General features: G+C 42.7%; 1 protein-coding gene across 1 annotated transcript in view; it reads left to right on the top strand.

The window, feature by feature from the left end:
• Nucleotides 1–22,832, top strand: part of LOC126161860 (ras-like GTP-binding protein Rho1) — a 306,122-nt gene that overhangs the window by 265,845 nt on the left and 17,445 nt on the right. Inside the window, exons 3-4 of the mRNA XM_049917976.1 lie at nucleotides 3,442–3,551; nucleotides 12,132–12,266. Of these exons, the coding sequence (XP_049773933.1) occupies nucleotides 3,442–3,551; nucleotides 12,132–12,266 (245 nt within the window). The remainder of the gene's footprint in view (nucleotides 1–3,441; nucleotides 3,552–12,131; nucleotides 12,267–22,832) is intronic.

The following is a 22,832-nucleotide window of genomic DNA, read 5'->3' as shown; positions in this document are numbered from 1 at the left end:
CACTGATTTCTGTGGTTATTCCACGCAGGATTGCTTGTCTGTTAGCACTGACATTTCTTCGAAAACACGCCTGCTCGTGGTAGTTAAGTGGAGGTCGTCGGCCACTGCGTTGTCCGCAGTGAGAGTAATGCGTGAAATTTGGTATTCTCGGCAGAGTCTTGACGCTGTGGATCTCGAAATACTGGATTCCTTAACTATTACCGAAATGGAATGTCCAGTGTGTCCAGCTGCAACTGTATTTCCGCGTCCAAAGCCTGTTAATTCCCGTCGTGCGGATATAAACGCGTCGGACACCTTTTCACATGAATCAACTGAATACAAACGATAGCTCCGCCATTGCACTACTCTTTTATATCCTGTGTACACGATACTGCCGCCATTTGTATGTGTGCATATCGCTATTCCTTGATTTTTGTTACCTCAGCCTACAGCTGCCAACTGAACCGCGGCTGACCATTTATCGAGATCGAGTCCGTCCAGCCCACTCGTACGGCTCCTTGTGAGGTCCCCGCTTGTGCGACGCCCAACGCTCTCCTTTGCAGCACCGTGTGACCTCCCTCGTTGGCTCCAGACGGTGCTGATATTCCTGGGGTCTGTGACACGCTCGAACCTGCCATTAGTTCTTCCTAACTGAAATCGGGACTCGTCTGACTAGGGCTATATACTGTGGCAATTTGATGGAAGGTTCTGGGTTTGGCAGATGTGTCGAAGAAGTTATCTTGTGAAACTTCAGTGTTGTGAGGAACAATGTGTATTAGAATCAACTGTGAGACAGAGCCACCCTTAAAAATCAGTGCCGAATTAGATGTGCACAATGGATTGAATTAACACTTTAGAATATTTTTACCCTAGTAGTGAACCTTCGTTTTGGGTAGTCAAAATTCTTTTTTTTACAAAAACATTTACTATGATAGAGGGTTTACTAACTACACTCATGCTCAAAAATTAAGGATAATTGCAAAATGTGGTGCCACACAACGTGGCACTACACAAAACTGGCGCTAATAGCGTAGGCACATAGGGAATACACACGACACAGGTCTGTAAGTACACGGTATTGGCGATAGGTTGAGAAAACCGTCCCGAAACACATGTGCTACAAAACGCCGCTGTTTCCTGCGCATATACCCCGACATCAGTATGGGATATGATCAGCATGCTCACGTACATAGGCCACACAACGGGTTGGCATACTCTGGATCAGGTGGTCGAGTAGCTGCCAGGGTATAGCCTCCCATTCTTCCACCAGTGCCTATCGGAGCTCCTGAAGTGTCATAGCGATACGTCTACCGAGAGCATCCCAGGCGTAGTCGATGGGGTTTAGGTCTGGATCACAGACAGGCCACTTCATTCGGCTGATATATTCTGTGTCAAGGTACTCCTCCACGATGGCAGCTCGGAGGAGAGGAGGGGGTGTGCGTTATCATTCATCAGGAGGAATGTGGGACCCACTGCACCCCTGAAAAGGCGGACACGCTGGTTCAAAATGACGTCCCGATACACCTGACCTGTTACAGTTCCTCTGTCACAGACATGCACCCCACAGCATCAAACCAAGACCTCCATACAGGTCCCTTTCAAGGACATTAAGGGGTTGGTATCTGGTTCGTGGCTCACGTCAGATGAAAACCCAGCGAGAATCACTGTTGAGACTATACCTGGACTCGTCCGTGAACATAACCTGGGCCCACTGTTCCAATGACCACGTACTGTGTTCTTGACACCAAGCTGTATGGGATCTCCTGTGACTAGGGGTCAGTGGAATGCACCTTGCAGGTTTCCGGGCGAAAAAACCATGTCTGTTCAGTCTTCTGTAGACTGTGTGTCTGGAGACAACTGTTACTGTGGCTGCGGTATCGTCCCGAGCGACGCTACCTGCAGTACTCCGAGGCCATCTGCGGGCACTGATGCTGAGATACGGTCTTCTTGTGGTGTTGTACACTGTGGACGTCCCGTACTGTAGCACCTGGACACGTTTCCTGTGTACTGGAATCGTTGCCATAATCTTGAGATCACACTTTGTGCACACGGAGGGCCCATGCTACGACCTACTGTGTTTGACCAGCCTCCAGTCGCCCCAGTATTCTATCCCTCATAACGTCATCAATACGTGTTCTTTGAGCCAGTGTCAACACACAGTCACCATTAGCACGTCTGAAAACGTCTGCTGCACCGTACTCTGACATGCATCAACACACCTCAGTGTATGTGGACTGCTGCCAGCGCCATCGTTCGACGATCGCAGGTCAAATGCACCGCATGGTCATACCCCGAGGTGATTTAAACCCGGAAGTGCCCACCAGAGCGTTGATTCACCATTTATCAGCATTATCCTTAATTTATGAGCATGAGTGTACTTTACGCAACAGCACAATTTGCATGACTCCGAATTTTTACAAAGTTTAATTGCACAAAAAATGGAAATGGCATGACATCAAATTACTTGGTATACAGTTCAAACACTGATTAAGAAAAAATTACGATAACTCAAACAACAGTTAGTGAAGTAAACTGGTGGCGAATTGAAATTTGCTGAACTCCTTCTACCTTTCCTTGCGAAATTATCGCATACCTGCCTACACATTAATAAGTGATTGCGTGACTTTAAAGAAAAACTAAAATTAATCATGCAGCTGTGACAGTACTGTTGAACATGGCGAGGCTACACAAAAGACGATGTTGAATACCTAAGTTCCGTTCATCCTAACGCGCCAGTGCTGCAAGTTACTCTTACCACAGTCGTTGATGTAACGTGAGCAGACCGCCACTGACTTGGCTGCCGTACCTAGAAGTGCTCTGCTGAGAACCTGAACACTGAACTACATCTATCTCCGCTGCAGAGGAGAGTTTTCTTTGTAGTCTGCCACGCTTTCCTGTGCCACACAAGCGTCAAGTCCTTTCTTTATAAATTAAAATGAAGACTGCTTTTTGCAGTAATGTTTTGCGTAATTGTTTTGTTATTAAAAATCTTCTACCAGAAACTGTCGAAACCTCAAATCCGATAAAGTCTCAGGCAACAGATGTTGGTTTGCCTTTTCATTGCGTGGGAATAAGTGCATCGTTTTGGTACAGTGATTTATGTATCCGCATACGCTGACTTACAGCCATGCAAGGAAATGACCGAACTTGCTCTACCTAGATATAAAGAATTGTGCTCTAGAATCGCATATTTGAAAAACAGATAAATTTGATCTGTGTCATTATGAAGTACTTGTAGATTCAGGCAAAATAATCTTAGACTAATACACAGAACTGTGAATGGCTTCTACACAAGGATAGAGGGGGCAGGCATAAGAAACATATGTAGTGTGTACAACGCTGCCATCTTTGACGTTACAGGCAGTTTTATTTTCAACTATTCTCGATGATGTGCTGATGTTAAGTGTATCCATTGGCCGTTTCTTGAAAACGGTGGCAAACTTTAATTTTGTCTGCTTGTAGGTTCTGCGGCTTACGATACGGTGCGACCTTTGGCCTATCAGGATGCAAAGGTGTTCCTGTTGTGCTTCAGGGTCAGTGATCCCGACTCCCTCGACAACGCTGTCAACAAGGTGAGTCGTGTTAACTATGTGGTATCTGAACTCTTGTGTCTCGGCTTCAAGATGGGTGTATATTTGTTTCTATCATTGTTATTATTGGTACGGCTTATTATTACCTAGTATATAATATTACATGATAGAAAACAGTTTCCTTTAGATTCATGCACACGGTTATAAATTTACCTTTCCATTATGTTCCTCGTTGTACATGTACTGCAGTTTCTTGCATCTACAGGATGATCCAAAAGTAAGCAGCCATCAATTTAAAAAATTGGGAAAATGAATGTCATACCGGTGGGAACGTTTGTGTTGGGAACGGATGAGCTTCTGGGAGACGCGTAGCACCTGATATCCTAGCAGTTTCCCGTCATTTTGATGTCAGTATTGAGTTAGTTCGGTACGAACAAACACTCGTTTTTGCCTGGCTGAACGTGAGTTCGTTCTTGAAACTTTAGGATAGCTTTCCCTGAAAGAAGGGCGCCTATCAGATCAACCATTTCACACACAGTGGCTCGTTTCAGAAAAACTGGTAGTTTGAATGAATGTGAATGTTCCGGCCGATCTTCATTGTTAAATGATGCCTCAATGGAAAATGTCTGCACATCCTTGCTATGTTCTTCAAAAAAGTCGGTAACAAAACTGTGTCACCGAAGTGAAATGTCTAACGGAAGTGTTCGGAGAACCATAAAGAAGCTGAAACTCCCTTCGTATCTCATTTGCTTTGTGTACGAGCTTCGAGAACCTGATAGAGGAAAAAGACGACATTAATGTCAATTTTTTTGCGTTTTATTCGCAACAATTTTCGGGTGTTGGTTTATGTTTTCTGCTCTAATGAAGCAAGACTTCATTTACTTAGCTATGTCAACAGCCAGAAAGACAGATACTGAATCTACGAAAAGCCTCACATTTCACTTGAGACCCCATTACATTTACAGAGGGATGGGCTTTGGTGTGCCGTTCCGCGCAAGAGAATTGTAGGCCCAAATTTTTTCTCGGTAACGGTAATAGCTGAACGTTACCATTACATCATCATGCAGTTCGTAGCATTGTTAGAGGCTGATGAACGACACCGCTTTGTTCCAATGGCTCTGAGCACTATGCGACTTAACTTCTGAGGTCATCAGTCGCCTAGAACTTAGAACTAATTAAACCTAACTAACCTAAGGACATCACTCACATCCATGCCCGAGGCAGGATTCGAACCTGCGACCGTAGCGGTCGCTCGGCTCGACACTGCTTGCTGCAGCAAGATAATGCAACGGCGCACGTGGGGACAAAACCATGATAATCATAATGTTGTGTGACTTCTTTGACGAACACATTATTTCTCGTGGCCTGTGGCCGGCTAGATTCGCAGATTTATCTCCGCTCGACGTTTTTCTTTGGGGACACCTGAATGGTGACGTGTACAAGATTAACCATCACACAATCGAGCAACTGATGCCCAACAGCAAAGACGAAATACCCTGCATTAGTGTAGCGACCATCCGAAACGTAGCAGCTTACATGAAGAAACGTGTTGAGGCGTTTGCTGTAGCACACCGAGAAAATATATACTGTGAGTGTATGAATTATAGGTACATTAATGAAGATTAGAATTTTTTGAATTTGGGGTTGCGTATCTTCTGGCTCATCTTGTACATCAATAGCTCTATCAGGATGACTACATCTCTGAGACCTGCATGTAAACTGGGTTGCTCGAGACGGTTGTCGGTGTAATTCTACCTCCGGAAACACATGGCTGTGTCCATGTTGATTCTATCAGCTCACTAAGATTGTTTATGTTTTTCTTGTGCTTTGCAGGGAGATGAATTATCAATGTGTAATGTACTGCGGTAAGTTTAATTAGCGGGCTATACGCAGCGATCTCTGGTCTTTTGCCTGGTTAGACGAACACTGCCCCAAGAAACCATAACATAAGCCTTATAAACCTGTTTCTATTACTTGTTGTTTGGGGACAATAAATAGCAGAACTCTTGTCCCTAAGGCTGGGTTAGTAGAGTTCAAAGAGTACTTAATAAGATAAAATGTGATACGTCGATAACCGAAGTTGGCCGAAAAAACGTATGCCAAACAGAATTAGAGTAGACACGAAAGTCAGGATTCCCCGTCGTTACAAACAAGAAAAATAAAAACATTGTTACAGATACAGAAGATACCCCTAATAGAGCAACAAAATTTATTCTAAACCAGACAAAATATATTCCGTGGAAATGTTTTAATTCTACATACAGTTATGATACTCTGAGTGAAAGGGGGGGGGGGTATTGTAAGTAGGTTGTTTAGGTTTTTATGTTGGTAACGCCACATAGCGCTCTGTATGAAAATCACTGGCTGTGCTGTGTGCAGTCTGTGTCTGGTTGGCGTGGTTGGAATATTCGCTATTGTAGTGTTGGGCAGTTGGATGTGAACAGCGCGTAGCGTTGCGCAGTTGGAGGTGAGCCGCCAGCAGTGGTGGATGTAGGGAGAGAGATGGAGGAGTTTTGAGTGCGGATGATCTGGACGTGTGTCCATCAGATACAGTAAATTTGTATGACTGGTTCAAATGGCTCTGAGCGCTATGGGACTTAACTAATGAGGTCATCAGTCCCCTAGAACTTAGAACTACTTAAACCTAACTAACCTAAGGACATCACACACATCCATGCCCGAGTCAGGATTCGAACCTGCGACCGTAGCGGTCACGCGGTTCCAAACTGACGCGCTTAGAACCGCACGGCCACACCGGCCGGCTTTGTAAGACTGGATGTCATGAACTGATATATATATATATATATATATATATATATATATATATATATATATATATATATATTATGACTTTTGAACACTATTAAGGTAAATGCATTGTTTGTTCTCTATCAAAATCTTTCATTTGCTAAGTATGCCTATCAGTAGTTAGTGCCTTCAGCAGTTAGAATCCTTTATTTAGCTGGCAGTATTGGCTCTCGCTGTGCTGCAGTAGTTTGAGTAACGAAGATTTTTGTTAGGTAAGTGATTCATGAAAGGTATAGGTTATTGTTAGTCAGGGCGATTCTTTTGTAGGGATTATTGAAAGTCAGATTGCGTTGCGCTAAAAATATTGTGTGTCAGTTTAGTGTTGATCAGAATAAGTAAAGAGCGAAATGTGTGAGTACATTCAGTTCTGCTCAGCTGTTTGAAAATCAAATAACGTAAGGGGCATCCAAGCACAGTAATTTATAATTTTTTAAAAGGGGGTGTTGCAGTATTACTACGAAAGTAGCACACACAATAAAGGACATCACTTCAGTAGGGGACTTCATAAAAAATACTAGAAAGTCAGAGACCATTATTTCGGACTACTAGTATTTACCGAAAAGATCGACATCTTTGTGCTGAGGAAAGCGTATACAAAATGGACGTAACAGGGACCAAATTGATCAAAATTAAATTAAAAATAAGTATTAAAAACTATTACTGGATGTGACGGTCCTGAATCACCTTCGAATTTAAAGTGATTACAGATTCATAGATGTAAAACTACAGTCCCCTGCCGATGGCGTATATTACAAAGGGTGACACGGGCCATAAAGGCTTACTCTTTAGTATTCTCTTTGTTGATGTTGACTATTACTGTGTTTTCAGCACGTATGACCACTTGAAAAATGACTGAAGACTGAAACTGCTGTAGTGGATATTGTAATAAATAGTAGAGACGTTGTTGAATAAAGTCATTTAGAAAAGAAAACTACTTATGAAATATGAATTCATACGAGTGGCGTTCAATAAGTAATGCAACACATATTTTGCCATTTTCTGTTGAAAAAATGCGAAATCTGTTGTGGGACGCCGTGGAATGTTCCCGCTTCAGCCTGTATAGTTGGTGCTATGCGTATCATTCAATATGGCGTCTGCAATGGAGGTACGTTTCAAGCAGAGAGCTTTCTTTTGAGTTTCTTTTGGCGAAAAACCTCAGCATGACTGATATTCTATGGAGACCTACTAGTGAACTACAGCACGGTGAGTCGTTGGGAGAGGCATCTACCGTCATCACAAGTCCGCCGTAATCTATCCGACCTCACGCGTGGCGGCCGGCCGCACATTGCTGTGAATGCTGCAGTGCTGGAATGTGCGGACACACTCTCACTCGAGGTGATGGACGGGTCACAGTCAAACACTTCGCCGCTCAGCTACCTCTGTGTTGGTAGTGCTGCCACACTCATTCACCAGTCGGGGTACTCAAACCTGTTTGCCCGCTGGCTTCCTCGCCGCCTAACAGAAGACCATACAGAAGAACGGAGGACCATCTGTGAGGAACTGCTTGCGCGTTACGATGTTGATCGTGACAGGCTTTTACTGAACATCGTCAAAAGCGTTAAAACATAAGTTCATCACCTCGAACCGGGAACAAAACGGCAATCCATGGAGCGGCGCCTCACCACCTCTCCTCGGAAGAAAATGTTCAAAGCCATACCCTCAGCCTAGGACTCAGAAGCGGTTTTTCTGTTCGATGTCCTGTCTCATTGTGTAGCGATAAACTCTGAAGTAAAGTGTAATGTGCCACCCTAAGAAAATTGAAGAAACGACTTCAGCGTGTTCGCCGTCACAAAAATGTAAACGACCGTTTCCTTCTCCATCACAACGAAGGCCTCACACAAGTCTGCCCACCCGAAATGAGCTCACAGAACTACATTGCACTGTTCTTCCTCATCCACCCTACAGCCCAGATAACTCACCATCCGACTTCCATATGTTTGGCCCAATGAAGGATGAACTCCGCGGGAAGGAGGATGTGGATGATGGGGAGGTTACTGACGCAGAGAGGCGTTGGCTCCGACGTCGACCGGTAGAGTGACTACACGGCGGGCATACGGGCCCTTACAGTTATGTTGAAAAATAAGGTTTCGAAGCGTATAGAGTTGGGACTGGTATGGTGCATTGGAATTATAAAGCCGACCTGCTTTTCGAAAAAAGTGATGCATTACTTATTGAACCCCGTCGTACTTCTAGATTATAAGACTATTTAAAAAGCCGACCGGAATGGCCGTGCGGTTCTAGGCGCTACAGTCTGGAAGCGCGCGACCGCTACGGTCGCAGGTTCGAATCCTGCCTCGGCCATGGATGTGTGTGTTGTCCTTAGCTTAGTTAGTTTTAAGCAGTTCTAAATTCTAGGGGACTGATGACCACAGCAGTTAAATCCCATAGTGCTCGGAGCCATTTGAACCTTTATTTAAGAAGAGGGAATTTTATAAGTGTAAATTAAGTAAGATGTTAATTACCTTACAAATTAAGATTATAGAGAAACAGACGAAAGGAGTAATTACCGTACAAATTACTTTTGCAAACAACAAAGCAGGTGCAGGTACAAAGAGAGCGACAAGTAAAAGGAAACATCAAGTATAACAAATGAAGACAAATCACGAGAAGCACTCGAAGAAATAGTTTCTAAAATTCCAGAAAACCATGTCAAAATCCTAGTAGGCGATTTCAGTACAGAGCTAGGCAAAGAAAGGAAGTACAAAGAAAAAATTGGAGCATTTCCAGCGCGTGAAAGAACTAACCAGAACGGAAGAAGGTTATTCAACCGTAAAATCATGCCAGCAAACTTGAAAAAGAAACTATCACAACAGATAAGATGGAAATCTTTGCACTCATTCATTTGTGGATTCCAAATTGATCTTGTAGCAATATCTTATATATGCTAAAGAGAAGTTACGAACGTTCAAATCAGAAAGACTGACAAGAGGAAAACTACTTTTAAACCTCAGAGGTTCACATAAAAGATGATCCAAGCTCTCAAGTTTGATACTAGCAGCATCTAACAGTATCTCATAGAAGAACCAGAGAAAAAGCAGTCAAACAGCTACATACAACTCAAAAGCACAATTAGCGAAACAGCGCAAACACTAATTCCTCTGCAGAAAAGGAAAAATCACCATTGATGGAATGAGGACAGTGAGTATGAAATTCAGTCTCGACACAATGAGCACAACTGCTGGAGTATTATTACAGAAGGCAACTGCAAAACATTCCTGACATTGAGGAAAGAGACAGCCAAATTAATCAGAAATACAAGAAACGGTATAGAACTACAAGGGGATCTGACTAATATCAGCTGCCTACAAAATTTTATTTCAGCATATTCTCGATAGAGCACAGAAGCAACAGGAACCGAACCTTGGAGGATATCTGGGAGGATTCAGACCAGGCTGGTCATGCCCAGACAAAATCATGAACGGATAAGTAATCCTTAGATATCAGGGAATTTGCAGCAAAAATTTAGTCTGCAGATTTATTGATTTAAAAAAAAAAATCCTATGACTGAGTTGTCCGCTAATAACTATTCCACATATTAAAAGAACAATACGTAGATTTTAAAGCACTTTCAGTTATAGAACAGAAGCAGACAGATACAAAAAACAGAATTATATTTGACATCTTGGATATTCGGGAGTCCAGCCGGATGTTCGCGTCGTTCTCGCACGATATTTCAACAGCGTGCCTCGCTGTCTTCTTCAGGTGCTACCTGAGACTGGTCCTTGGGTCGATCGAGTCCAGTATTTATGCCTGGGAGGAGCTGGGCGTTCCCTAATCGGTCCGCGCCGAGTCGAGTGTTCCATCTGTGGTCCTCGCCCGCCAGACTCGGCTTCAACGGACCCCTCCAGTCGCGGATGTTCCGACTGCCGTCGGCGCCCGTTTTGGCCGTCCTCAACGGTTGTGGTTGTCATCTGAGATGTGTCAGACCCGATCTGAGATGTTGGGTACTCTATCTCATGACTGTTGCTATGATTTCCACTTCTGTTTCTTGTTGGGTGCTCCCTAATCAGTCCGCGCCGCGTCGTGTGTTCCGTCTGAGGTCCGCGCCCGCCAGACGCGGCTACATTGTCCCTCTCTGGTCGCCGGTGTTCCCTCCGCCGTCCGCGCCCGGCCTGGCCGTCTTCTGAAGTCGAGTTCATGATCTGGGGTGTGTCAGATCTGGTCTCTAGTGTCCGACACCTTGTCTCACGGCTGTTCTCTCGGTCTCCAATTCTATTTCTTGTAGAATCCAGGAGTGTCCTGCGTTGAGTTTTCACAAGCTCAAGCGCTGGATTCCAGGCAGTGCTGATTTGGTATCCCCAGTCACGGTTGATTAGATTGTCTGTGACTTTAATCTCAATGACTTCTTTAATGACACTGTCCCAAAATCTTGAGGTCTGTGTCACAATCTTGGTGTCATTGTAATCCATTGAATGACCAAGTTCTAGACAATGCTCTGCTATGGCTGATTTAGTTGCCTGCCTGAGTCTGGTATGTCTCTGGTGTTCTTTACACCTGATGTCCACAGTTCTGGTAGTCTGGCCAATGTATGACATCCCACACTGGCTTGCGTAGCCCCAGGTCATCTTTTACATTCCCCAGCATAGCCCCAATTTTGGTGGGTGGGCAAAATATGCTCTTGATGTCATATTTATGGAGAATCCTGTTGATCTTGGCAGAGATAGGTCCGGCATACGGCAGGTATGCCAGCTTCTTTGGCTCTTCTGGTTCTTCTTCTGGATCCTTTGGCTGGTTGGCAGGTTGAAGTGCCTTCTGGATATGTCTAGAGGAGTACCCATTCCTGCTGAACACTGATTGTAAGTGTTGTATTTCTGTGGCCAGACTATTGGCGCTGATGGTAGGGTTCGAGCATGGCACAGACCCCACGGAACCATGGACCCAAGTTGTCAACAAGGCACTGTGTGGTCAGGATGTGTCAACATGGAATGGACTGGATCCTCAGCTCCAACTGAACCAATCTTCAGCTTCTTAGGGACTTTGTCCGACCATTAACTGACTTCATGTTCCAAAACGACGATGGAATGGTGGTGGTGGTGGTAAGTTCCTATGAGACCAAACCGCTGAGGTCATATGTCCCTAGGCTTACACTCTACTTAATCTGACTTAAATCAACTTAAGCTAAGCACAACGCATACGCCCATGCCAGAGGGGGGACTCGAACCTCCGACGGGGAGAAGGCGCGCGAGCCATGGCAAGGCGACTAAGACCGCGCGGCTACACCGCACAGCGACGATGGACCGATTATGGATGACAATGAGCCATGTTACTGGACCACATATGTTCGTGATTGGTTTGAAGAATATTCTCGGCAGTTTGTCCATCCACATCGTCTGACATGAACGCCACGAATATCTGTGGGTCATAATAGAGAGGTCAGTTCCTCCACAAAATCCTGCAACCCCAGCCCTTTCGCAATTTTGAATGAATATAGAATCAGCATGGCTCAATATTTCTGCAGGAGACTTCCAACGACTTGTTGAGTCTATGCCACTTCGATTTCCTGCACTACAACGCAACAAAGGGAGACCGACTCAATGTTAGGAGGTATCCTACGACATTTGTCATCTCAGTGCATATTCATGTCATTGAACTATAGAACTCTAGTTTGCAATCTTATTTCATTTCATAGTCAGACGTTTTTTCTTTTTAATTGTACATTTCTATATGGTTCACGTATGACTCATTGTTTGATGGGGGCCACCCTCTCTAATTGATTTAATCGGTTGTGCAAAGTTGTAATTAAAATACATATGCCTGTATTAGAATACGCTTCACAGCTGTCCACCAGCACAGTGATGGTTGCCTTGTGTGCAGTGGTACCCGGAGATCCGGCAGCACTGCGACAACACGCCGGTCATCCTGTGCGGCTGCCAGAGCGACCTGCGGAACGACATCGAGACCATCTCTGCGCTGGCCAAGCTGCACCACGCGCCCGTCTCCTCGGAGCAGGTGGGTCAACCTGCCCTCCTACTGCTGACGCCGTAGAGGCCAGATATCAGTCAAACGCTGTAGACATGGCCCCAACATCCCAGCGGTCCTTTCTCCTTCTTAACCACTGGGCATTTCAACATTTACGAGCTAGTGTAAACTTCCATAGATGAAGGAAAGCGGCAGTGTGGTTTATCTGGATGAACTAATCTTTACGAGGGTCAACTGTGTAACAACTCCCTAAATTAACACTAGAATTTCTAGTACTGTGCGGCATTTCACTGGTGAAAGGTTACTCTCTTTCATGTCCTAACACCTACACTCATATCAGAGTGATAATAACGCTGAGTTCCTCCCAGTTTTCCTTAATGGTGCACTGTTTTCGCCCTACACCAATAGTAACTTGTATTTGCATATCCCTTTCGTTAAGTTATTTGCTTGTTGCATTAAGTAGAGAGCAGCATGACGGAGCACAGCATCCTACAATGCAAAATAGTTGTCCGTGCAATTTGTAATCGGCAGCTGTGACCTGTAGGTGTAACACCAGCTGTACAGTATAGCTGCCAACTGTGGATGATTGGTTAGTGCACATGAGGTCCGGTTATTGCCTTGAGTTATTGCCCAAAGACTGGCTTGATACAGGTCTCCATGCTAATCTATTCTATTTATTCTCTGTACAACTTCTGCAAGCGACATAGGGACTTCAGAAAGTAGCTTCGCAATGTATTCCCACACTGAGACCACTGCCGAAGTATGGTGCAATGTCATAGGAGAGTAAATGTTCCAGGTTTCTGCAGGATAGGTATCGTGTGATTACAAATACAGTGTGTTTGAAAAAGAACTCCCTAGTTTTAATGTGTCCTAGAATCTGTACAAAGTGATGTACACTATTCTAGTTTGTGGTGTTTGATTCATAAATTCTCCAAGTTTGGCTCCCCTGAAGTTGGCAGGTCTGCTTGACCTTGAGATGGCACCAGTGCTGTTTTTTTCCTCTGCTCCTTCATTTCAGTCCAGGCAGGCGTCCAATGCAGAGCAGAGCAACTCAACAACAATGTGTACTCCGCAACAGAAAGCGGAGTGTGTTACTTGGCGTGTGAAAACGAAGTCATTTACAACAGTGCTACGTAATTTTGGACGTCAGTATGCTGATGAACCACTTACAGAAAAAACTATCCGTCATTGAGTAAAGTCTTCCAAGGGAACCGGTAGTATTTTAAAAGCAAAATCACCAGGGAGATCGAGAAATTCTGAAGATGTTGAACAGATCCGTGTTGGGAGCCCGAAGAAGTGATTGGCCAGACGTAGTCTACAATTAGGAGTGCCTAAAGGTACTGTGTATGATGTTGTGCGTAAAAGGCTTAAGCTGCACGCCTACAGATTGCAACTGTTATATGAAATAAAACCTACTGATAAAATCGAAAGGTATGACTTTGCCGTTGACCTTCTACATAGAAATGATGATGTTGTCAATTTTTTTAAAAAAGATTCTCTTTCGTGATTAGGCTACATTTCATCTACATTTCATGTCAGTGGAACAGTTAAGCATCATAACTGCAGAATTTGGAGGAGGGGGGGGGCAGAGCATCCACATGAAGTTATTCAGCATCATCGTGACTCTCCCAAAGTTAATGTGTGGTGCAGTTTGATGAAAGATCGTGTGATTGGTCCTCTCATTTCTGTAGAAAATAAAGTAAATGGGGACGTTCACTGTGACATGTTGACAGAGTACGTCTTTCCCCAAATGGACGATATTGAGGAGGAAAAGGGGCTTGTGTTTTTCCAACAAGATGGCGCCGCATCTCATTACAGTAACCATGTGCGTGCAGATCTTGACACTCGCTTTCCAGGAAGGTGGATAGGCAGGGCTGCCCCAATACCTTGGCCCCTACGAAGCCCAGTTTTAACCCCACTAGACTTTTTCTTTTGGCCCCACAGAAAATTTTTTGTGTACAGTGAAAAGATCAGACACATCAATCATTTACGGGAAAGAATCGTCGCGGCGGTTGGGACAGTTACACCTCAAATGTTGGTGTGTGTGTAAATTCCTAAGGGACCAAACTGCTGAGGTCATCGGTCCGTAGACTTACCCACTAACTTAAATTAACTTATGCTAATAACAGCACACATACTGATCGTCAAAGGAGGACTCGATCCTCTGGCGGGAGGGGCAGCGCAATCCGTGAGATAGCGCCTCAAACCGCGCGGCACTCAGATCGGCTGAAATGTTATTGAATGCGTGCTGAGAAGTGGAATATTGTCTCGACGTGGGCAGGGCAACGAATGGATCCCATGTTGACGTCTACTAACATTAAACAAAACTTGAAGAAATTCTCTTTCATGATATGTACTCATTGATGTAATTCTTCATTAATTTCCCCATTAATTTTATACTTGAAGCTAGGGAGTTCTTTTTCAAACACCCTGTATTATTTCACAAGTCTGTATCGTTTTTTCTCAGCACATACTAATCGTACAGGGAAAAGGGTTACAAACACCGTCACCGTCTTCTGTCAGTGACTGACGATTTTTGGCTGAAATATGCTGTTTGTGAAAAATTCTAACATAAAAGAGACTTAATTATCAAGGGCAACAGGGCATTAGGGTCGGCCAGTTTCATAACTATTTTACGAAGCTGATTTATTAATCACGAATAAGGAACTTCCTTTTCATTTTATCTTTTTAAAAATACCATTTTCCTGTATTAAGATACTTATGAACTGGACAGTTTGTACGTAGCATTATCATACATAATAACCGTGACCCTTGCGGTAATCTATTATCTCTGCCCGTCGTACACGCTGATTTTTCTAAACGAATATACTGTCCAAAACCACAAAAATATTTGTCATTGTCACCTTATCTATTGCTACTACGACCTAACGTAGTTAGTGTAATTGAAAATGTTGATCCTACTGATGATACCGAGAGTCCCTGATCTCTGCCTGTCGCGCAAGCCGCGACAAACATTCCGAATGCAAAACACATTTGTGGATGCAGAAACGTGTATACACGGATGCTTCATGAATTAATCGTTATTTTTTTGCGCCGTTCGGCTCATTTTTAAAGATGCTTTCTCTTCATTCCCACAACTATCCTTATCCCAACGACTACATTTTTTCTAAATACTGTGATTATTTGAAACTATAAAAGTGCTAAAGTTCGCACTGACACCCTGGCACGAATAACAGGTCCATCACCATGTGCGCTTGGAATGAGACGGCAACTGGAAATGCATTTCAAATTTGAGGTACGCGGGACAGTACGATTCTTGAAGTCGAACCATCTAAATTTCTCACAGATTCATCGTGAAATTCTAGTGATATATGGACTAAATGCAGTGTCGCTTCCAGTCCCGCTGAAGATGAAATGGTGCCAACAATTTAACCATGACCACACAGACGTGGGTGATGCCAGTCGGGACGTCCGGATTTTGCTCCAGGCGATTTCTGACCTCTCGGGCGAGCTGAAAGAACATTTGGAGGAAAGAAATTTTCCAACTATCAGTACGTACACGAAGCAGTTCTTGAATAGCTCCGCGACCAAGGAGCGGGTTTCTGTCGTCAGGAACTCAAAGATTGGTAGAACGTTCCAACTGTCGTTTACAGAGATTTGGTGATTATGTTGAAAAGTAGTGTCATTTGTTTGTGTCACTTTCAAGTGTAGTGTGGCATTTAGTAACATGTACTTAGTCTGCCATAATAATGTGTAACTTACTTTTTGAAATCCCTTTGTTTATACATTTGAACCTGTTTACTTTAATCTATCCTTGATCTCTCTCTGCGATAGATACCCCACAATATTTTTTTGATTACTAAACTGAACATTTCTTGATGCCTCAGAATGCTTCCTATCAACAGCTCTCTTCTTTTAGTCATGTTGTTTCGGTTCAGTAGCTCCTCATTACTTACTCTGTTTCCGCATCTAATCATCAGCGTTCTTCTATAGTGCCACGTTTAAAAAACGTTCTGTTCCCTTCTTGTCTGAGCAGTTTATCGTCCATGTCTCAGTTCCACACAAAGCTGGACTCCATACAGGTACCTCCAGAAAGACCTCCTAACACTTAAGTTTCTTGTTCTCGTGCTTTTACAGCCTTACTGGACCACTTCAGTCACTTACTTTCTGGCCATCTTCTTCAATATGTTTTCTTTCCGAATTGGGCAGCACCTTTTCATTTGTTCTGATATTTTGTGGCGTTTCTTACCTGTAAATACTCTTTTTATTGTACGATGTTTGCCTATTTTTGGTTTGAATATTATTTTTATGTTTTTCAGTTTCTTTAAATTTACTCTCATGTTTTGCAAATCGTCCAAGATTCATTGGTTCCGAGCACTATGGGACTTAACTTCTAAGGTTATCAGTCCCCTAGAATGTAGAACTACTTAAACCTAACTAACCTAAGGACATCACACACATCCATGCCCGAGGCAGGATTCGAACCTGCGACCGTAACGGTCGCGCGGTTCCAGACTGTAGCGCCTAGAACCGCTCGGCCACCCCAGCCGGCCCAAGATTAATTCTGTTTCTTTCATATCCCCCTGATTTCCTTTATCCATCCAACTTATTGTTTCATTTTCCGAATTTTCTCCATGATATTTTTCTTGGTAATCAGGTTTCTGGTGTCCTCATAATGTGATAAAAAAAAGAGTGCCTTTTATTCCGTATAACATCTGTGATGGGCTCCAGTTCGCTGTGCATCACTTTTTTTGGTACTATCCGCAGTTCTCTTAATTTTTTAATTTTTCTTATTTATGTGCGTTCTATCTATTCTTGTCTCTACTTTTAGGATTTTGTCTTTCTGAGTGACTTTGAAAAGAGTACCATTTCCGTATGTCAGCTCTGCTTGAAGAACCGTCTTATAATGTTTTAATTCAGTTTTGATTGATAGACATTTCTTTTGTATATAGACCGTGTTAATTTTTGAGCTTTTATCATTTTATTAGTTCTTTATTGCCATGCCGGTTGCTCATCCAACTTGTATATCATAATTTCTAAAGTATTTAAATTGTTTCACTACTTTTACTTCCGTGTTATTTACTGTTATGTGGTTGATTACTAGTGGTTCTGCTACCATAATCTCAGTCTTTTAGAATAATATCTGGAGTCCTTACTTTTTGACCTCTGTTTTGTGTTATTTGATTCCTGCCTTCTTGAATATTATTAGTTAGTAACGCTAAGTCATCTGCGAAAACCTAGCAATTTAAGTTACTTTGACCTTTTTTCGTTCCAACTCTTATGTTTTCAGGACTTCCTTGTACCATTCCCTCATCACGTTGTCCGTAGCAGAGTTGGAAACTAATAGCGGTAAACCATCTCCCTGTCTTAACTCTGCTTGAATCGTAAACGCCTCAAATGTTTCTCCTTTACACCTTACTTTAGATTTGGCATTTGTTAGGTGTTAATTTTGTCATTTTCATTAATTTGGGATGGTGTCCGAAAATGTTTAGTATCTTCATCATTGAATAACTTATGTTTATATTAAATATCAACATTTTTTTCTTTATCAGAAATGTTTTTCTTACTATTATCAGTCTGTATTTTATATGCTCCCTACTTCAGTCATCGTCAGTTATTTTGCTGCCCAACACTCATCGACTACTTAGTGTCACATTTCTTAATTCCCTCATGTCACCTGGTTTAATTCGAGTACATTCCGTTACCTTTGTTTTACTTTTTTATGTTCAGTAACATAATTGCAGTTTTGTCAATAATTGTAAAAATGAAATTGAGATAGAGTGTTAAACTTGGTGGCAGCACTTGATCTTTATTTTTCTTCAAACAACATGGGTACTTCCTACTTCAGACTCCCCCTCCAGTGGTAGAACTATCCTTAAACAGCATCGCACACCCTTATTCGGAGAATGACTACTGAGGCGAAATATAGGGTTCACCTGAGGACAAAGATACACAGTCTCGCGATGAGTCACCACTTCTCCCACTGTTGCCATACAAATACTGGAGATGAAAATTTCTACTGCCATCTGAAGTCGAGCCATCTGTGTCCGTGGTCACCGCAACCGCAACAATCGTTTAGTAAGCATTTATTCGTCCTCGGAGAACGATGGTCTCGCACACCGGTTTAATTTACAGGCAGAACTCCACGTACAGTTCAGAGAGCCACAGAGAAAGAAAGAAGCTCAATTTCTAACGTCTCATCCAAAGATAGATAAAGTTTAAACAAGCCAAGGTTTAGCTATTCTGTCTAGTCGTTTGACTGTACTTGCCTGCCAGCTAGTGATTCCATTTCACCTTTCTGCATCTCCAACCTTCGTTCGTGTCTACAGTTTTCGGTACTGCCCCAGCGACGAAAAATTAAGTCGTTTGATTGAACGTCTTTTACATGTATTTCTCAGATGAAGATGGTCAGCGCGACCATAGATATTCGCACATTGGCGATGTGTCAGGTAGCGCCTAAGTCAGACAAGCCGACGACGAGTGAGAAAGCAATGCATGCATCCTTATTTGAGTCCTTTGAATGTGAAACTGCACAATGCATGCGCCTGTGCCGCGAACGTTGTTCTGTTGTCCTTGGCGCTCAGAAGTGTGCTGGTTATTAAATCTCTAAATCTGAGACCTTCGGCTAAATTACTTCTACTAAATTAACTGAAAGGCAGTTATCAATCAGAGTGAACGAGATTCTAAATGTTTTTTGTTATACCTCTATTAAGCGATAGAATATTTTTTACTTATTCCGTCGTAAATGAAAAAGGAAAAATTAATACGTGCAACAAAACAGCTGCTGTCCTCTCCAGTTAAATATAATTTAAGCAGGCTTCTGATCACGCACCGAAGAGAGGTAACCAGAAGTCAGTTACTACATAATAGCACCAAATATAGATTCTTAAATCTATGTTGTTTCAGTTTCTGTATCATTTAGTTTGTTGCTTGCATTGGAGATGGCGAAGCCCAAAGTGGGCAGGGAGTTGTGTATATTTTCGTTGGGCAATTTAATAGTGGTTATTTTCAGAGAGACAGTTCTGTATACATAATTGGCAAAGCAGTGTGCTAAGAAGAATGAAACAGCCAATAATGTTGGACGTCAAACGAGCTATGGTTGACACTAAGGAGCAGAAGCATGAGCAAAGCCTAGTTAAAAGCCTTGGACGGAGCTTCAAAGAATAAGGATTTAGAAACAAAATACTTTTATGAACATTTGTGTCAGGGACACCTGATTACAGCAAGGACTCAAAGAGGTAAGCGTTGGGCAGCCATTGTGATTTATGACCGCACAGCTGTCCCTCAGAAGTCAAGTGAAGTCTTTCCCTGTGTTAAAACAATGATAGCTGGTCTGGGAAACCGTTAACATGTAAGATATGAACTCAATTTAACTCCTTTACGCAAGTAAAAGATCAGTCTGCATTAGGACTGAAACATCTAGTAATTAGATCTATAAAACGAAAGGGACTATACCCGGTCATGGCCAAAGCTACGACAGAGTTGAGGCCTTCAAGGTGTATTTGCGACAAACAAACAGAAGAGATCTACACAACTCCGTGGGCGTGAATGAAAAATATAGTATATTCTGTAAAATAGAAGTACGCTACTAACTTTACAAACAGTGTACCGAAGAAGTTAATACGTGAAAGTAGATTAAATACTCCTAAATGTTGGGTAAATTGATCATAGAATGAAAATAATTTTCAAAAATGGTTTAACGTTCTGTTGACGACAAGACCATTAGAGACGGAGCACAGACTCGGATAGGAAGAGTAGGGGGAAATAAATGGGCCGGGTCCTTTTCAGTGGAACCATCTCGCTTTTTATCTTAAGCCATTTGAGAGGACACCGCGGAAAACTTGAGCTGGATCGACGCACGAGCAGTTAACCAGCCGTTCTTCCGAATATGAGTGCAGTGTCTCATCACTACCCTAGCCACATCGCTCGCTTGCTCTCAGAAAAAGGATCATTCGACAAACTACTTCACGAAATTTTCGGCATCTGTGAAAGATGGAGCGTCGAGTGTAAATTGTTCATTGCAGTAAAGTAGTGAAGAATCTGTTCGACCAGCTCTCCGTGGAACATAAAGCGACACTGGGATCACTGAAAATATTTCTTCAAAACTAGTTGTCTGATGTTAAGCAATGAAGTAAGTAATATATAGAATCTTTTAGCGTGTGCATTGCCTCTGACGAAGATCTTAGAAATGAAGTGCTTTTAATGACATTTCCTCATGATATTCCTCTTCTGTTTCCGGCGTATCTAATGTTGACAAGAACTTCACTTAATGTACAAATATAAAATACGGCTGCTGTGCAAGAATTAGCAGAGTTGATATCGAGTTGTCCTGACGTATACACTGCCATCTTGGTGTCTCTGATAGCCGACCGCTGTGGTCGAGCGGTTCTAGGCGCTGCAGTGCGGAACCACGCGACTCCTACGGTCCGAATCCTGCCTCCGGCATGGATGTGTGTGATGTCCTTAGGTTCGATAGGTTTACGTAGTTCTACGTCTAGGGGACTGATAACCTCAGATGTTAAGTCCCATAGGGCTTAGAGCCATTTGAACTGTTTGTCTCTGATAGAATCTATATGGCTGTTCATTTCTCAAGCTAAAAGTATTTAAAAAAGATACTTGTGTTCTACACTCCGTCAGGAACGGTTAGCTGGTTTCTCAGCCGCAGAAGGGTGCTGACGAACAGTGTCAGACTTCTTTAACTCACGGGAGACTGTAACAGAATTTTTTTTAAGAACTGTCCTAATTTTCAGAACTGAAATCTCGGAATAACGTGATTAGAAAATTCCTAGACCCTTATTTCAGTGCGGAAACTACAAATATTCTTGAGTCCTTATCTCGTAGAGATCACGTAGATAATATTAGGCAAAAAACAACCCTGCAGGAAGGCGTATAAGCACAATTCTTCCAAAGCTCTGTTCGCAAATGGGACAGGAACAGCCAACGTATAGCTCAAAGAAAGTATCCGTTGTCTCTCTCCTCACACATATTCGTAGAGTATAGATAAAGATGTATGTTTATACGAGTATTTAGAATATATAAGATCCCTAATTACGGTTTTTAGAAAAAATAAATGTCTATTTTGCGTACGCAAAAACAAGGAAAACTTATTTAAGTAAGTCAAGAATTTAACTGACCGAACTCAAACATCTGATTGTTCAAAATGTGTGTGAGTTCTTAAGGGACAAAACTGCAGAGGTCATCCGTACCTAGACTTACACACTACTTAAACTAACTTAAAATAATCTATGCTAAGAACAATACACACACCCATGCCCGAGGGAGGACTCGATCCTCCGACGGGAGGAACCTCGCAGTCAGGGACATGGCGCCTCTAACCGAGTGACTACTCCACGCGGCAAGCATTTGATTGGTAGGTATTATTTTTACATTGATATTCACACTTATTTATGTACTTCTTTGAAATTATCTATTCGTTTTTGTTTTGTCTTTTAATACACTATTAGGAAGTACTTAACTTTTTACTGTACTGTTCATTGTTATAATTAATTTATTTTTAATTTTTTTATTCTGAGTGTAAGAATGTTCTCTTACTCGCTAAACAGCAATTTTCGCAAGTTTGGTTTTGCAGTTAATTAAGATGTACCTTTGTAGTGATGTAGGGACGAAGTGATATTCCCTGTCTGAATAAATCAGGAAAAATTGTCAAGCCTATATATATCGCTTTATCAACGTATTTAGAACTGTTTTTAATTTTTTTTACTCAGGCAGCGACAAGGCCGACCGGGATACAGATGTATTTTAGTGTGTGTGTGTGTGTGTGTGTGTGTGTGTGTGTGTGTGTGTGTGTATGGGAAGGAAGGGGGTGGCTGTAAGAAACGGTGTGTGGTCGGCGTTCTGTTGAATCGGGAACAAGCTTCCATGGGACGAGGCTTCTAGGAGAGGAAGGATATCCCAATTTAGATTCTTGCTCCGTGGTCCCTATGTCTGTACTTACATCCCTGCTGCAGCTCTGGATGGTACTACTCACCAGTAGCTGTTGTCTCTTACTGAACAGACGAATGATTAGCCTGTGTGTCTACTGTTACCGTCCCCGACAACCCATGGCGACGTATCTCATCAATATCTTGTTACTGACTGCATTTTATACCGGTGCAGCGAACCGAGAAATTCGTGGAACATCCTTGATACTGTGGCATCTGGTAAGCTCTGTTACTCCGCGAACTCGGATATGGAACGTGCGACGCGCTGGTTTTCCACTCTCTGGCGGTGATGAAACGCGCTGATACAGCACTGCGGGTCCATCCCACATTCGGCTGTCACGACTACGACTTAATCACCTGAAATGTCCAGCTATCCATTTACCTTTTTCGACAGAAACGGTGTCCCTCCAACACCGTAGCTAATCAGATCTTCATGATGGTATTCTCTTCTCGCGTCTGTTGATGTGAAATATTAGAAATGTTTGTACAATATTCGAAGAAGAAGCTGCAAAACGAAAATTAAGCACACGAGAAAAAATAATTCAGAATCGTAATTATTTCACGAACATCTTAGTGGTATGCTGGGTATTAAGAAGTTGTTGTTGTTGTTGTGGTCTTCAGTCCTGAGACTGGTTTGATGCAGCTCTCCATGCTACTCTATCCTGTGCAAGCTTCGTCATCTCCGAGTAACTAC

The sequence above is a fragment of the Schistocerca cancellata genome, chromosome 2 (assembly GCF_023864275.1).
Source record: "Schistocerca cancellata isolate TAMUIC-IGC-003103 chromosome 2, iqSchCanc2.1, whole genome shotgun sequence".
Lineage (NCBI taxonomy): Eukaryota > Metazoa > Arthropoda > Insecta > Orthoptera > Acrididae > Schistocerca > Schistocerca cancellata.
The sequence above is the reverse complement of the archived record's forward strand: the minus strand, read 5'-3'. Positions and strand labels throughout refer to the sequence as shown.